Source organism: Brassica rapa, chromosome A09, assembly GCF_000309985.2.
Source record: "Brassica rapa cultivar Chiifu-401-42 chromosome A09, CAAS_Brap_v3.01, whole genome shotgun sequence".
NCBI classification, from domain to species: domain Eukaryota; kingdom Viridiplantae; phylum Streptophyta; class Magnoliopsida; order Brassicales; family Brassicaceae; genus Brassica; species Brassica rapa.
In genome coordinates this window covers 35,784,888-35,801,531 of record NC_024803.2, presented here as the reverse complement: position 1 = coordinate 35,801,531, position 16,644 = coordinate 35,784,888, and the positions used below count along the sequence as shown (strand labels likewise).

Sequence of the window (16,644 nt, the reverse complement as noted above, 5' to 3'; positions counted from 1 at the left end):
TAAAAAGATTGGTAGCCGTTTACACGAGCAACATTTTTAATCTGTCATCTTAATTAACCTGAAGAGTAAGGGAAACAAAAATATATGCATAAGAGGCAATAGACGCCCATTTTTTTTCGCCTTGTCCTTCTTCTTTTTCACAGACTCCATGCTTAGGCCGGTGGAATCTGGACTTTATTTTATGTTTAATTTGTTTTTCATCTATATCTTTTTGTAAACCTTTATCTTGTCAGTTTAGAAAACTCTGACACGTGAGAATCGTGCTAACAGTAATGATAAATATACTGTTAAAAATTACTTCATCTGTTCCATTGTAAATATGTTATTATGTTTAAGGTTTTTGCACACAAATTAAGAAAATGATTAAATTTTCTGTTTTACCCATACTTAATACATTATCTTATTTGATTTTATGGATTAGTGAGCTAAAAATAAAGATAAGAACTAGAAAAAATATTTAATATTTGTTTTGAAGATATAAAACGATATTTATAATGAAATAAAATTTAAAAGCTAAAATAACATTTAATATGAAATGGAAGCAGTGTAAAATACAGACTTAGACATGAATGCAAAGAGAGAAAAAAAGCAAAGAACCATAACAAGAGAACAAAATATTTCTTGTTTAAGAAATTCATATCGGTTGAATATGTGTTAATTTCAACAAGGAAGCCATTAAATAAATTAAATAAATTTATACCAAAAAAAAGTCATTAAATAAAATTGTCGGTCCAAAACGCGAGTGGGTAGAGATGAAATTGGAAATGCTGGAATATGATTAGATGCCCATTTGGATTTGTTTGCCTCTTTGTTTCCATTTCTCTTTGGTACCCAAAAACGCACCCATATTCTTCATCCCACTAATCCTTCTTGTCTGTCTAACTTTATATCAATTTTATAATAGAGAATTCAGCATCTTTATAATACCCATGTTTTATTCCCATCGGTCAGTCCATCTAGTGTGATTAATCAGATATAGTTTTGATTTATGAATCTATGTGAGCCATGTTTGACCCAAAAAAAAAAGAATCTATGTGAGCCATGAATTTTAAGCATGTATTCCCAAATCTGCAAGCCTAGAATATATTCGGATATGTATCGAAGCATTTTGAACAGTTACGTACGTCGACACATGCATACACGATCGGTACAAATAAATACATTGTGTCTACGCACATGCATGTAACGACTAAATGTTGTGTCTACGCGCGTATGATGCATATACGACAACCATTTTGCTGTAACCAACGCTGTTGCAGTAAAAACAAAAACAGTGTTTAATCTTAACTTTACCTCATCTCCATCATCCTCAACCTCAACATACATATATTTACTAGTGGCATTAACATAATGTCAAAAGACAATCATAGATTGTGGATAGTAGATTTCACTATGCTCCAAGTTCGTCTAGCCAAAATATACGATATATCCACCTGTTATATATATATATATATGTATGAATCACTCATTCATATATCGAATTGATTTGGAGAGATGAGTTTGGCAAAAATCTTCCCCAACTTTGTAAAGAATCCCAAATACTCTCAGTGAAAGCAAATATTAGTGCTTGATCCAAAAAAAGAAAGAAAGTAATATTAGTGCATACTCTAGAGAATGTAATGGATCATGCCCAACTTGATTTTATTTTAATTTTAAATCAATTAAAGCCGCTATAGCAACATAACGAAGCTTCCCCAAAAATTAAAGCGCTAGCAAGTAGCAACATTTGTTTCAAAAAGAACATATCACAATAAATTAATTACCAAGATGTGCAGATCTTTCATTCAATATATTTAATTTGTTCATGAAAGTTGTCACTTTAGCACTTTTTCTTAGTATTACATAAGACTATTATTTTAAAAATTTAATACAATTTATATTACTTTAAGCTTAATATAATTAACTGTAACAAGCATTGATTTATAAATAATTGTATTTATCTTATATATTATTAGTTAAATAAATATTTAAAACATAAATTTATTTTAATCATTTATTAATTTGTGTAAAAAATGTCAAAATAATAATTTCTATAAGCGGAGAGAATATATTATGTTCTTATAAGTCTTTGTTAATTCATATTTTGTGTTCTACACTTTAGATATATAAGTATATAACTGATGCGGTCCATACAAATTAAATCTATAATAGCACTCATTATTAGAAACAATTGCATGCTGCTCGTCTAGTTCTATATATTTGGGTTTCATTTTCTTCAAGCTGTCAGATTAAAATATATATTCTTGTCTGTTTCAAAATAATTCATGTTTGATAAGAAAAAAATTGCTTTACAAATTATAATTTAATTTGTTTTACAATTTCAATGCATTTTTGTTATGTAATAAAAATAAATTGTAAATTTTAAAAAACTAATTAATTTTAATTAACTATTTTTTTTTTGGAAAACAGTTAATCAAAAAATAATGTATTTATAATTTTAATTTAATAGAGTAGATATTTTTATTATCTGTGAAAACTCCAAGATATACATCATTTCAAAACGGAATGAGTATAGAACAAGGATGTTGTAGTGTTTTAGTATCAATCGGTAGCTAATTAGCATTTAAACTTTCTACGTATTTTGTGATTCTGCTAATTAATTGCATCAGCATTTACGGGGAAGCTTCAGTGATCACATCTCTACGGATATGGTTACTGGTTAGTGCCCCCGCAAAACCAAACCACTCACTTCAAAGCATTCTGCAACATCACAGATATTATTTCATCTACGGGACCCACAAAGAACGTAAGCTTGGGTCCCACCCTGTTTCTACTGCCACTTGTAGCTCAATCCGTCCACTTTATTTCGTGATATTGGAGGGGATTGTGTGTTCACTGATCATTACGTGTTTATTTCTATGTCCATTTTCATCGGTTTATTTTTTAGGCTTAAAAATATCATGTATATCTTAAAATGAATAATCTCAAATGTTGAAATATGATAGCATTTTGATTTAAGATCATTTTTCTTGTTTATTGATCTCATACTACTAGTATGGCTCTTGAGAATAGTTTGGTGCAGTGTCCCTTAATAAAAAGAAATTGAAGATAATCCGAATAGAATGAAAACAGAATAATAAATATGAACGTCACTAAAAAGTAAAAAGAAAAAATTAATTATTATCAGAAAAGAACACAAAAGTGCATTCGAACTCATCCGAATACGATGCTCTATAAATACAAAGAACCTCTCACCGCTTTGTTCATGGAAAGAGCACAAGCCAACCATCAATAAGTTTTTTCTTTACAAAAAAAGAGAGAAGCTATTGACATGGGGTTAAAGATGTCGGAATCAGCCAAGCCCTATTCTGCAATGGTATGCCTCCAATTCGGATACGTTGGCATGAACCTGGTGACCAAGGTTGTGCTTGACCGTGGCATGAGCCATTTCGTCCTTGTGGCTTATCGTAATGTCTTTGCCACAGCCGCTCTCGCACCTTTCGCCCTTCTCTCCGAGAGGTAAGTATTTAGTTCTATCTATATATCGAAACTTTCAAAGCAAAGTTCGATGCTCATTAGATACTTAAGCATTCAAACATGACTGAGAAAAGTAGTTATTTTGGATGCTCTAGGAAAGGGAGGCCGAAGATGACGTTCCCAATATTCATGCAAATATTTGTACTAGCTCTTCTTGGGTTAGTCTTCTTTGATTTGAATCCTTTATATAAACATTGGCTTGATATGTATATGAATACTTTTTAATATAAATATATTTCTGTGAATTGTTTAAAACAGGCCTGTGATCGATCAGAACCTATATTACGCCGGTCTTAAACTCACTTCACCGATTTTTGCCGGCGCCGTCACCAGCATCTTGCCTGCTTTGACCTTTATCATTTCCATAATTTTCAGGTACCTAAATTTAAAGCATAACTTTAAAATAATTTTAAATAATAGCATGTTAATGCGATTAATAGGTAATTTATACAATATGATTTGTCGATAATAATGTATGATTCAAATGGTTTGGTTATTAAAAAAGGATGGAGAAGGTGAAGACGAGAAAAGTAAGATTCCAAGCAAAAGTGGTGGGGACATTAGTGATAGTAGTTGGAGCCATATTGATGATTTTATTCAAAAGTCCTTTAACCATCTTTCTTCGGTCTCACCTCATCCACGATGCTTCGTCGCTGGCCGGCGAGGACTACCTCAAGGCCACCGTCTTCCTCCTCATCGCTTCACTTTCTTGGGCTTCTTTCTTCGTTCTTCAGGTAAGTAACTTTAATTTTGCAGTTTTTATTAACATTTTGTTCTAACAAGTTAGGAAAATATATTATTTATTTCTTTAGGCGGCTACTTTGAAGACGTACTCATCTCACCTTTCACTATCCACGATGGTGTGCTTCATGGGAACGTTACAGTCCACAGCCCTAACGTTTGTGATGGAACCAAGCCTTTCAGCATTGCACGTCGGCTTTGACATGAACCTTCTAGCCTCTGCTTACGCTGTTAGTCCTTCTTCATGGTTACATATATATATATATATATATATAATAACTTTGTGGAGTAAATCGAATTATAGCACTTAGTATACTTTTATAGGGTATAATGACTTCGAGCATAGCTTACTACGTTCAAGGGATGATGATGGCGAAGCAAAAAAGCCCTGTCTTTGTCACTGCTTTTAACCCGCTTATTGTCATTTTTGGATCCATCATTGGCTTCCTTGTCCTTGGCCAAAGATTATACCTTGGCGGGTAAGCAACTAATGGATTTTGACTAATTAGGTTACATGGCTCCATCCTCATATTGCGTCTAAACTACTACAATTTTTTGTTATCCAATTCTTTAACCTTAGGGTTCTTGGAATGGTGATATTAACGATGGGGGTTTGTGCGGTTCTGTGGGGAAAGGAAGGGGATGAAGAAGAGAACAGCGATGAGGAGGAGGTGTTTGTAGAAGTTGTCAAGTGTTATAAAGGCTGCGGAAACAATAGTCTCTCGATGCCAAGAATTGACGAAGAAGTAGATGTTGAAATGCAATCTACAAGGAAAGCTAAGACCGTGGTGGCTTTGTTGTAGTCTCGTGAGTAGAGAAATGTTCACGAGCTTAGTAGATGTCTCAAAAGTCCAATTTTTTGTTAAATAGAGGAGCAACTTTTTATTTTTTTTTTATTTGTTATATATTCTGCTCCAACCTTTTGCTTTTAGATTTTGTTTTATAATCTTCTTATTTTGTAGGAGTTATATTCAATAAATGTTTTAAATCTATCAGACCAATCAGATTAATGATCACGCCCAAAGATGTTGCGGTTGACCTTATGCGGTCTCAAATTATTTATAAACCATGTTCAGAAAAATATTTACTGTATATTATAAAATAATAATATAACCTTAGATATTAATAGCTACATTTATATACATTTAACTATATTTGAAATTAGAAGTTTTAAATTTGGAACTATAAATAACAATTTAAAGTTTTAGACTATAATTATATATATTCTTTTGAAAGATTTAAATATTTTTTTAGAATCAGAGTACTATTCCATCTTTCTACTTGTACATGTTAAAAACTTTCATGGCTTTGTGTATGTTATATGTCAACATAGGGAATAATATTTGATTATAACTTTGACTATGATTATTGTTGGAACTTGTTTTTGACAAAGTGGATCATTTTTCGATGGAGACATCTGTCGGAAAGACTGAAATTTGGGTATGGTGTAATCGTGTCCGTGAACACTATGAGTTAGTGTATTTGCTTGTCAAAATCGGTCAAAATCGGAGCTGTGTTGAATGAAAAATAGAGCTCCAAAATGAATAATATGCAATGCTTATAAAGTTTTAAATTTGGCTAAGTATAAAACATTTAGTAAATGGATCACTTTGGATATTTGGGTTTGGAATTGAAATTGATTTTGTTAATTGGACAATTTGTGAATAACTTAATCTTTCGAATGCTGATCTTTTATGTTTTATTTGAACATAAAAATGCAAACCCATATAAAGTATTTTTTGGTTTTGATTTGTTTGGTCAAAACCATTTATTACTTTGTCCACTAACGTGAGTAATGGAGAATCAATTCTCATTATTACGATAGTTTACTTCATTGATCACATAACGTACGTTTTGATTTTTGAAGTTATATATCAATACGTGAAACTCATTCATAATAGACACAGAGAAAACAAATCAATCCCTCAATACTTCTTTTTCCTCTTTGATATTTTTTTGAGTTAAAGATTGATAGAACCGTATTATATAAACTACGGAGAACTGAATATTGTAAAAAATAAAATTGATAAAATTGTACCAAAGATTAAGAAAATGATGATATAACTGCAGAGTCGAGATATTATCTATTTCTTTAACTCAAAATTCGTCTCGTAGTGCGACGGTTTGATAACGTAATGAATCTAAGGATATAACCATGGGCGGACGTACAGCCAAGAGTATGGGGTCACGTGCCCCCATCTCATTTTAAAATTTTCCTCAGTAATTCTTACGGTGTATGAAATGCCTTCAACTGAAAAATATTGTATGTGTCTCCACCTAATTACATTTTTGCATCCGCCACTGGATACAACTGCAAAAAATCTTCTGATTTGCGCCATTCTATGAGAAACCTGACGAAATTAGTTTTGTGTATACTCTCGGACTCAAAAGAAAAATCAAAGAGAAATACGGAAAAGAATAATATGAGGAATTGTTTTATGTTTGTTCGAATGAATCCAAGAAAGAAGAGAGTGACTTTGTTTTATACACACCAACCCAACGTCTCTTTTTCACCATAAAGTGGAGGAGTAATGACAATTATTTCACACTTCAAAATCATCATTAATATATATGTTACAAAAAACCGTCCACGATTTTATGTTACAAACTCCATTAATGAGAAAGATATCTCTGATTCACTAATTTAAACAAATGACTTTGGTTTATTTTCTTATTTTTAAACCACAAGCCTATTTGTCAAATTCCAAACCCGAAACTTATACTCGATTCAGATATCTCTTTCTCCACTTTATATTCCAATATAGGAAATTATGCAAATGTATATTTTAAGCTTTACAAGCAACCTATTTGGATTTTTATTCTCAATCAAAATAACTCCGATTTTAGCAAACGAATGCATTATCTCATAATGCTTATGGTGAAGATTTCATTGTACCCAAAAATTTGGTCTTTCCGACAGACGTCTCTGTCGAAAAGCCCATCGGAAAATGGTCCACACCACTTTGTTAAAAACGAGTTCCAACAATTCTCCACATGAATAGAAATGACTCTATACACATGACTCAAGAAAAAAAAAGACTTTTGAGAGTATGAGCGAAAAATCCACTGCATAATGAGTTGGTAGCAATTTTTCAGTCTTGAACCAGTCATTGTTAATAGCTATCGGATTTACTCGAACAGGAGGTGGCCATGATGTCTTGAACCCCCTGGACCTTGGTGTAAACCGAGACAATAGCTATAACACAGCTTCATTCTTTCACAAAACTAATTTCTTTATTGTGTTCATTTTGATCGTGAACATTCTTGGTAATTATGAGTTAACTTGGAAAATATAGCATTTCTTTCATTCTCCTAGAAATGGCCTCATTTCACACTCACAAGGTGATTTGCCATTTGTTTTGTTTAGAGGAGTATCATGTACTACTCCATTCATATTTCAAAACAATACACACAAATCATTAAAAGCTAATGTTTATCTTCTATTCCTTACATGTAGCACTATTTAATCATCATAGGAACTGGGTATAGACTGAATTCTTACATTGCTTTGGGCATATTTAATTTGATTTAGTTGTCTCCTTGAACCTATTTTTTGGGATCTCCAGTAAGTTAGGTAGAGTTACCGCCAAACTTCATCTTAATTCACAGGCTACCCATTCCTTTTGATGATATATAATATGATCTCATGACACACCTTTAATAAAAGGATCCTAGGTTGTCATTACAGTGAACATAATCTTTTGAGATTAGTTGAGATCAATTGTTTAATGATTTTTGTCATCTTTTTTTTTAAGATGCAATTAACCATTATATACAAAACTCAGTGTATGACACTAATTTTTTGAAAAAAAAAATCATAATAACTATCACTAAGTTCATTAAGCCTCTTGCCAACAACTTTATATGGTAAGCAAAGCTTCCCCTTCATTTCTTGACATAGTTCAAAAACATGTATATTTATATTTACCATCTCTCAAGAGTTTAGAAAGTTAATTTACAACTCTTTTAGATTTAAATAAATAAAAAGTAATTTTGAAAATTATTATTATTTTCTTAAAAAAATGTATTTCAATCTTAGAAATTTCACATTTTTTCATATAACTATTTTCATAGTTCTCTCAAATTGATTAATAAATCCAACATGTATGTTTTGGATTTTTCCAAAAACATATTTTGCTTTTTTAGCATTAGTCCTATGCTTATAGCACTAGGCACTTAACACAACAATCTGATAAAGATCAGAATTTGGTATAATCAACCGTGGCATACCACTACCAAAATAAATTTGGTGCGTCGACTCACTAGACTCGTAACCCATAACACTTAATTTAATCATTAATGTTAATAGAATATGGACATTCCAATACACATCAGAATTCCAATCTGTATAGCACACAAGATCGTAGGTGGTAGACCATTCTCAATTTGAGATGTCGACTCGCCATACACTGTTGCTAACCTCATCACCAAATCTATTAAAGATCGTTGTGTTGTTTATCACAATGATATTGTTAATCATATTTGACTTTTGAATCTGTTTAGAAAGAATCAATAAACAAATTAGTGCAATAATCAAAATCAATATAACCGCAAACTGGGAAATATAAAGGTATTAAAATACTTTGCTGATTATTTCCATCGGTACTCAGCTCTACCTCCCCATTTATATGTGCTTACCACTTCTTCTTTGGAAGTTGAGATTCCTCTTTCTGTTTCGCAGTTTTGTTCATGGGAGATTGCCATACGCAACACTGAAGCCTGACCCAATTTTGAGGAACATTATTCTCAGCTTGCCTATTCGCAATCTTCATTTTGCCACAGGTTTTCACTAATGCAAACAAGGCTAATGCAGCCAAGATTATTGCCAGGCTAGGCTTAGTCGCTTAGAGGACTGCTTTGGAAGAATCATATCTTTCGAGATTCTGAACCCCAAAAACCAAAACTGAGTCTCCTGTTGGTACTGAAGCCAGAGAGATCTTCGACATAAGCAGTTACAGGGCAAATACACTGACCCAAGCGTTGAACTCCCAGGGACTCCGGTTATGTGCAAACCATCTGAAGGTGCATTCGAACAGGTTTTCAACATGACCAACATCAATCCTCACAAGACAGTAAGAACACAATCAAATCTCCTACCTCTCTTGTTCTTTTTATATCTAACCTTAATAAGTTCTAAAACTCCTTGGTGGTTGTTTCAGTTGTTCTATGATGACAGTACCCGTAACATTCAAACCGGGAAACGTGTGGGTCTCCACACCGTATGGGTAAGTAAATGAAGCAGAACTATTATCATTTATCAATCTCAAAGCTGACCCTCTTGTTACTGTATAATTAGGTTGGGACCTCACACAAAGCTGAAGGAGTTGATATTGCATTGGAGCATATTCACAACATACGTGAAGCCCTTCCTGAACTATGGGACCGATAAAGCTGAACTTGGTGTATCCATGGAGACTGCAAGAACAATACCCATAAACCATACTAAATCGTCATGGATACACCCAAGTCAAGAAACTAAGTTGTCCAGTACTCTTGTTTCTGAAGTCTTCCAAATCTGAGGAACTCTTGAAGACAACAAATATCAAAATACTTTGAAGCATAAAGAGCCTCAAAGAGCTTCCGGTTTAGTTTTAAATACTCAAAAACTTAACCAGTTTAATTTCGGTTTGGATATCAATATCTTTTTTTTTTTTTCAAATTGGTACAGTTTGAATCTGTTAGCTTTTACAAGGTAGACCCTGTTCGTTTGCTTACCCAAGTGATCCATCTGGGTGAAAATATAAATTGATGTTCGTTTTGTGCATTATAATGCTACATCCAGATGGATCACCCAGCTGAATTTTTAAAAACTCATCTCAAATTCTCACCCAAATGAAGGTGAGTCTTGATGGTGCATCTGGATGCAGATGCATCTAATTCAGTCCAAAATGATAAATGACAAAAATGACCTTTTAAAATCAAAATATTATTTCCAAACCGTAAATTATATTTTTTTGCATATACATTTTTCCGCTATAACAAAAGGATGCATTTTTTCTCGCAAAAACTGAAAAACACACTTTCCCACCAAAACCGCAAGATGCGTTTTTCTGCAAAAAACATAGAACACACATTTTCATAAAAACATATTTTTCGGCTAAACCAGTAAAACCGCACTTTTCGACCAAAACCGAAAAACGCATTTTCCCGTCAAAACAAAAAAAAACGCATTTTCCCGCCAAAACTCAAAAAACGCATATTTCCGCCAAAACTTCAAAAAACATTTTCTCGCCAAAACCGGAAAACACAATTTTCCCGCCAAAACCGGAAAACGCAATTTCCCGCCAAAACCGAAAAATGGAATTTTCCCGCCAAAACCGGAAAAACGTATTTTCCCGCCAAAACTGAAAACACAATTTTACCGCTAAAACCGGAAAACGCATTTTCTCCCTAGAACCGGAAAAACACATTTTCCCGCCAAAACCGGAAAATGCATTTTCCCGCCAAAACCGGAAAAACACATTTTTCCGCCAAAACCGGAAAATGTATTTTCCCGCCAAAACCGGAAAATGTATTTTCCTGCCAAAACCGCAAAAATGTTTTTCCCGCCAAAATCGCAAAAAAAAACTTTTCCCGTCAAAAACACTTTTCCCGCCAAAACTTCAAAACTCACTTTTTTCCGTCCAAACCGCAACCCATAAAACGTATTTTCCGCTAAAACTATAAAAATGCATTTTTCGCGAAAAACACATATTTCTTCAAAAACCGCAAAAATATTTTCTGCCAAAACCATAAAAATGCTATTTTTCCGCCGAAACGTAAAAAATTATATTTTAGTTATTTATTAACAAGTCCACCTGGATGCAGATAGAAGTTAAAAAATAAAAAGCAAACAAACATAGCTGCATTCAGATGATTCATCTGGATGCTTGGACGAAATGAAGAAAGGAACAACACCCAGATGGAGCATCTGGATAAGACACTGGATAGACCATCTGGATGCATGTTACAGATGTACAAAGGAAGGTGGCCTTAATTTAAACCTAAACTGATGTAGTCAATTTAGAGGGAGCTTCTTGGAAACTGAACCTAAATAAAAACGATAACACGAAAGGATGTCGAAGTGTCTCCGCGACTTCGTCGTTGGGTGAAAGAATCTGTAATCTGAGAAGAAACCTAGAGCTTATCACCAGTTATAGAGTTGATTTTTGGGACCAACGTTGCAAACTTCCACTATAGAAATTGTGGGTGAGATACACTAAAGTTGGTGGTTCTTGAACTTATCATCGATTGGTGCTCTTTGTCTTTAGTGTATCATGCAAAGGTCTGCTGTGAAAGAGGAGAAGAAGAAGAGCCTAATGGGAGTTTTTTCCTTCCCTTGGGACTGTTTTAAATAAATGGTACTGCTTCTCTAATTCTCTTGTTGTTTATGTTTAATTTGTTGTAGTTGTCTACCCTTTTGGTTTTATTGTTTTGGGCTCTTGAGTTAATTACGTCCTTGTGTTCATGAATGATGATAATTGTTTTTATAGTCTGGTTATTTGTCAGTATCTGATACATGTGTTTGGTAATGTGTGATTTGATGATCTACCAGGAGCATTGTTAGGACGCATGTCGTTTCAGTCTTTCAACCCTTCTATCGATTCGAGGTTGGTTTCTGTCGCGCTAAGGCCTGAGATAGTTTACGGTTGATGTAACTAGGACTCAAAACGCATGCTCTTTCAGTGAACCGAAGATTGAGCCAAGCCGGGAAACAAACGGTGACTTGAAAAAGGAAACAGTCTGAGGAACAAAATCATCCAAGCAAGTCCCCAAGGTTTGTTCTATGCTTTGTGTGTTAGCTCAGGAAGTAGTATGTTCTTCCCTTTAAATCCAAAATTACGATATGTGAATGATTGCGAGTGGAGATAGTTCAAGGAGGCAATGCTAAAGCTCTACAACTTGTAAAATCTAGTAAACATGTATATCTCACTTGCCAAAGCAATGTTTTACCGATAGAAATTCTAGATTCCAAGTATCAAATTGCTAACACAACATTCATCATTTGTCGCTAATAACATAGCATTATGTTCACAAATCACAACGTTCAAGCATATTATGAAGAAATATTATACATCTACAAATTTTCACGTTTGTAGAGGAGCAAGCATACAGCACACACTTCAACGTCTAGCTCTTCTTCTGGCTCTGAAGAACCTCTCCTTGATTGAGATTAATTCTTTTACAACCTCACGCATTCCCAAGCGGTTTGCTGGAGACTCTTCAGAACACCTAAGTCCCACTTGTAAAACCTGTGTCAAGCAATCAGCAACAGGGAAGCCAATTCTAAGGCCGTCTTGAAGAACCAATTCATCTGCCACATCCAAAACTTGCTCTGGCAATGCAGACCTGATGCCACTACGGAGGGTAAAGTCTCCTCCGAACATCTCATCGGTTGGTCGTTTTCCACTGAACATTTCAAGAATGAGAATCCCAAAGCTATATGCATCACCATGTACTGATATATCTCCTCCCATTGCATATTCTGCACCATAATTCATATAAACAAGATTGGAGCAAGAAATATACTCTCTCCTTCCCTAAAAGAAAATTTTTCTAGAGTATTTAAACATATTAAATATAACAAATGCTTACAATTCAATTTATTATTTACTTTTACTATACACTTTCAGCCAATAATATTTAATCAATTCAGATATTCTCAATTAATGTTTCAAAGTATACAAAACTACGTTAAATATATAGAAAATCCATCTTTTGGAAACAAGAAACAAATATAAATAATCTTACTTTCGTAAACGAAGTAGCTCATTATTCAAAACATTATATGTGTGATAGGTTTACCTGGTGCCGCATAGCCAATACTTCCTCTGATTCCAGCCGAGCTAAGTTGGTTAATAAAGCCTTCCTCGTCGTACTTGAGGAGAATCCGAGCAAGACCAAAGTCGCTAACATGGGCAGTTAGATCATCGTCTAGAAGAACATTGCTTGGTTTAAGATCACAGTGAGCAATAGATTCATGGCAACTAAGATGAAGATACTCCAAAACAGAAGCCACTTCTATTGCTATGTTAAGCCTTTCCAAAAGTGTCAACGTTCTTGAGGGTCTAAAAATCTCTTCAAATTCCTCTTGGTGCATCCACATATCCAAACTTCCATTTGGCATATACTCATAGATTAGAGCTTTGAATTCATTTCCTTGGAAATCAGTACCCAAACAAGCTGTCAACAGTTTCACAAGATTACGATGTCTAATGTGTTTCAAGGATTCACATTCTGCCATAAAGCTCCTCATTGCCCCACGTCTTTGCATGTTTAGAACTTTCACTGCAACAACCTTGTTCTCAGCCGGCAGAAAGGCTTTAAACACGGTACCAAAGCTTCCTGACCCGATCAAATTACTCGAAGAGAAACCATCTGTCGCATTTCGGAGATCTCCATAACTTATCATTTCATGAAAAACTCCCAAGGTGGAAGGAGTTGCTTCATTGACATTTTTCTTCTTTCTGCTTTTTAACCAACAAACAGAAACTGAAGCTATGAACAAAAGCAAAAGCAAAGATATGCCTATGCTTAGCCCAATCACAAGTTGCTTTCTTGAATTTCTTGGTGGTTGCGTAAAACATGGCTTGAGTCGCAGTTCCAAGACGCCTCCACAAAGGTTTTGGTTTCCAAATAACGAGACTACAGTAGCATTTTTGAACTTTCCTTCTGTTGGCACATTTCCTTCAAAGTTGTTAAAGGATAGATTGAGATACTCCAACAAGCTAAAATTTGCGAGATATTCAGGAATTCTTCCAGAGAGATTGTTGCTTGAGAAATCAGCCGCCTTAATACCAACCAACCCACTTATATCTGGAATGACTCCATCAAAAGAATTTCCTTGCAGATCAAGTTTTTCCATCGAGAGACACTTTCCCAACGTCTTTGGGAGATTCCCTGAAAGCTTATTGTGAGCAACATATAACTCACCAAGATTTTCAAGTCGTCCAACATCTTCTGGTAGAGAACCAGTCAATAAATTATTTGACATGTTTAGGGAAACAAGGGTTGGAATTTGCATAATCTCCTGAGGTATAATACCATTCAACTTATTATTGTTGATATGTAAACGTAGCAAATATCTACACTTACCAAGACTTGGAGGAATGATTCTTGCAAAATTATTGTTGGATAAAAAGAGTGTTTCTAACCGAGTGATGTTGCCTAAAGAATATGGTATCTCTCCTGACATCCTATTTGTGTGGACACTTAATGCCATTAATCCTGAAAGTTTCCCAAAAGAGGCTGGGATTGGTCCTTCCAATAGATTTTCGGACAACCAAAATTCTTGTAGGCCTATGAGATTCCCAATGTCATTAGGAATGCTTCCAGATATGGAATTGTTTTCAATGTCAAATACGATGAGGTTCATCGACAGATTGACAATGGAGGCAGGCAAGTCACCCCCAAGCCTATTCCATGACACATCTAAGCTTTGCAGTTGGGTACAGTTGGTCAAATCAATAAGAAATTCAACATCTCCAGCTGAAAAATTTCCCAGAGAATTTTCATTAAAATATAGTTCTTGCAGATATGGTATTTTTGCAAAGCTCGGAGGAATTCTTCCTGTCAGACTGTTAATCTCCATGGCCAAATATTGAAGTGTTGAAATATTTGCAAGTGCTGATGGAATGGCTCCTGTGAGAAAATTATCTCCCATAGACAAATCTCGAAGGTTTGGTAATAAGTTACCAAAATCAGGCCTCAGGTTCCCAGAGAAATAATTACCACCCATGGTCAAATACTGAAGTGAGGACAAATTGTAGATTACAGGAGGAAAAACACCAGATAAATGGTTTGTATCAAATAAAAAAATTTCCATTTGAGTCAATCTAGCTATGACATCAGGAATTTCTCCTTCCAGCTTATTTTCACCAAAGGAAAGTCCTCTGAGGGATGTCAAGTTTCCTAGAGATACAGGGAGTTTTCCTTTCAGGTTGTTTTGACCAAGGTCTAAATAAACAAGCTTACTCAATGATCCTAGTTCTGAAGGAAAACCTTGTCCAAGATGATTTGAATATAAATCAATCTCCAACAATCTAGAATTGTTGAAGAGACTTGGTGGAATCCCTCCTCCCAGAAAATTGAAGCTTATATCCAAGTGCTCAAGTCTAAACAACTTTCCCAGCTCTTGAGGGATGGTTCCACCTAAAGAGTTATCAGTGAGATTAAGTGATATGAGAAACGAAAGATTACCAATAAAGGGTGATATCATTCCACCCATTTTGAATCCTCCGAGGTCCAGACCAGTAACTCTCTTGTGTTTGCGGCCACACGTAACCCCTGTCCATCTGCAGGGAGGAGATGAGTTGTTCCATGAAGACAGCAAAACTTGTTTCTCCTCAGAAACTTGAGACTTGAACTTGAGTAGTGCTTGCTTATCACTTTCATGGCTATTCCCGAATGATTCAAGTGACATGAGAGCACTCAGATAAAGGAAAAGAAAGAGTTTCATGTTTCTCATATTTTGCAGGAAATGAATACAAAGAAATGAGCAAAAGTATGATGAAATATCTTCCAAACGTTTATTGGGCTATTATCGTTCACATTGACCCATTCAAATACTGAAGACTTTTTGAAAATCAGATAGGGTCGAGACTAAAAAGACAAAGCAATTCTCTAAAATATACTCTATAACTTCAAATATGAAGTTTTTTGCGCTGCAAAAAGAAATTTCAAAACTTCAAATTTGAAGTTTTGAAGAGCGAAAGTCTATATTTGAAGTTTCACTACTCAAAACTTCAAATTTGAAGTTTTATATTTTTATTTGCATTTTGGTCCTTACACTCACACATCACCTTTATGATTCATAAATATTTTCTTGTTTATTGTTTTAATCCTTAAAAAGTTAGATCTCATATATATTTTAATTTTTTTTACAGATTTTAAAGTTTACACATAAAATTAAATAAAACTTTTAAATAAGATTTAAAATATTTTAAACTAGATTTAGACAACAATAATATACAAAAGAAACTTAACAAAAAAGATTTTTTAAAAGTACATGAAGACATAACTAGTACACAAATTTAAATATTACAACAACACTAATAGTCAGGTAAGTTTGATCCGGAACCTTCAAAGTTTTCAAATGTTGTTCAATTTTTTTGTGTGTAACTGAAGATGGTTGTTGTTGTTGTTTTTGATGTATTTTTCGTACAATTCTTTATTGTTCATATTAAATATATTCACGAGTATTAATATCATAAAAAAAATTAGTTTTTAGCAATATTTTATGTTTTTCTTTTACTTTCTTGTTCCAATCTTATGTATTTACAAGTATCAATATCACCTGATTTCAACAATTTTTAGCTCGTAATCTACAAAGTAAAAATAAAGAGAACCATTTTTACTTCAAAATGCACTAATAGATCATATATGCATTACGAAAATCATTTTATGGAATAATATGATATTTCGTTTGAAGTTAAATATTAATTAAGT

The 16,644-nt window shown here is 33.9% G+C and overlaps 2 protein-coding genes and 1 pseudogene across 2 annotated transcripts; 2 read left to right on the top strand and 1 right to left on the bottom strand.

The window, feature by feature from the left end:
* The first annotated feature begins 3,220 nt into the window (after positions 1 to 3,220).
* Positions 3,221 to 5,219, top strand: LOC103841564 (WAT1-related protein At3g56620). Its single transcript, XM_009118116.3, has 7 exons — positions 3,221 to 3,459; positions 3,573 to 3,635; positions 3,736 to 3,852; positions 3,983 to 4,211; positions 4,290 to 4,448; positions 4,543 to 4,697; positions 4,799 to 5,219. The coding sequence occupies exons 1-7, from the start codon at positions 3,272 to 3,274 to the stop codon at positions 5,019 to 5,021; spliced, it is 1,134 nt and encodes a 377-aa protein (XP_009116364.1). The 5' UTR covers positions 3,221 to 3,271; the 3' UTR covers positions 5,022 to 5,219.
* A 260-nt stretch (positions 5,220 to 5,479) lies between these two features.
* Positions 5,480 to 10,137, top strand: LOC103842313 (annotated as a pseudogene).
* Positions 10,138 to 12,108: 1,971 nt separating this feature from the next.
* Positions 12,109 to 15,997, bottom strand: LOC103841563 (probable LRR receptor-like serine/threonine-protein kinase At3g47570). Its single transcript, XM_009118115.3, has 2 exons — positions 13,003 to 15,997; positions 12,109 to 12,682 (listed from the first exon to the last, which is right to left on the bottom strand). The coding sequence occupies exons 1-2, from the start codon at positions 15,662 to 15,664 to the stop codon at positions 12,321 to 12,323; spliced, it is 3,024 nt and encodes a 1,007-aa protein (XP_009116363.1). The 5' UTR covers positions 15,665 to 15,997; the 3' UTR covers positions 12,109 to 12,320.
* Positions 15,998 to 16,644: the final 647 nt, after the last annotated feature.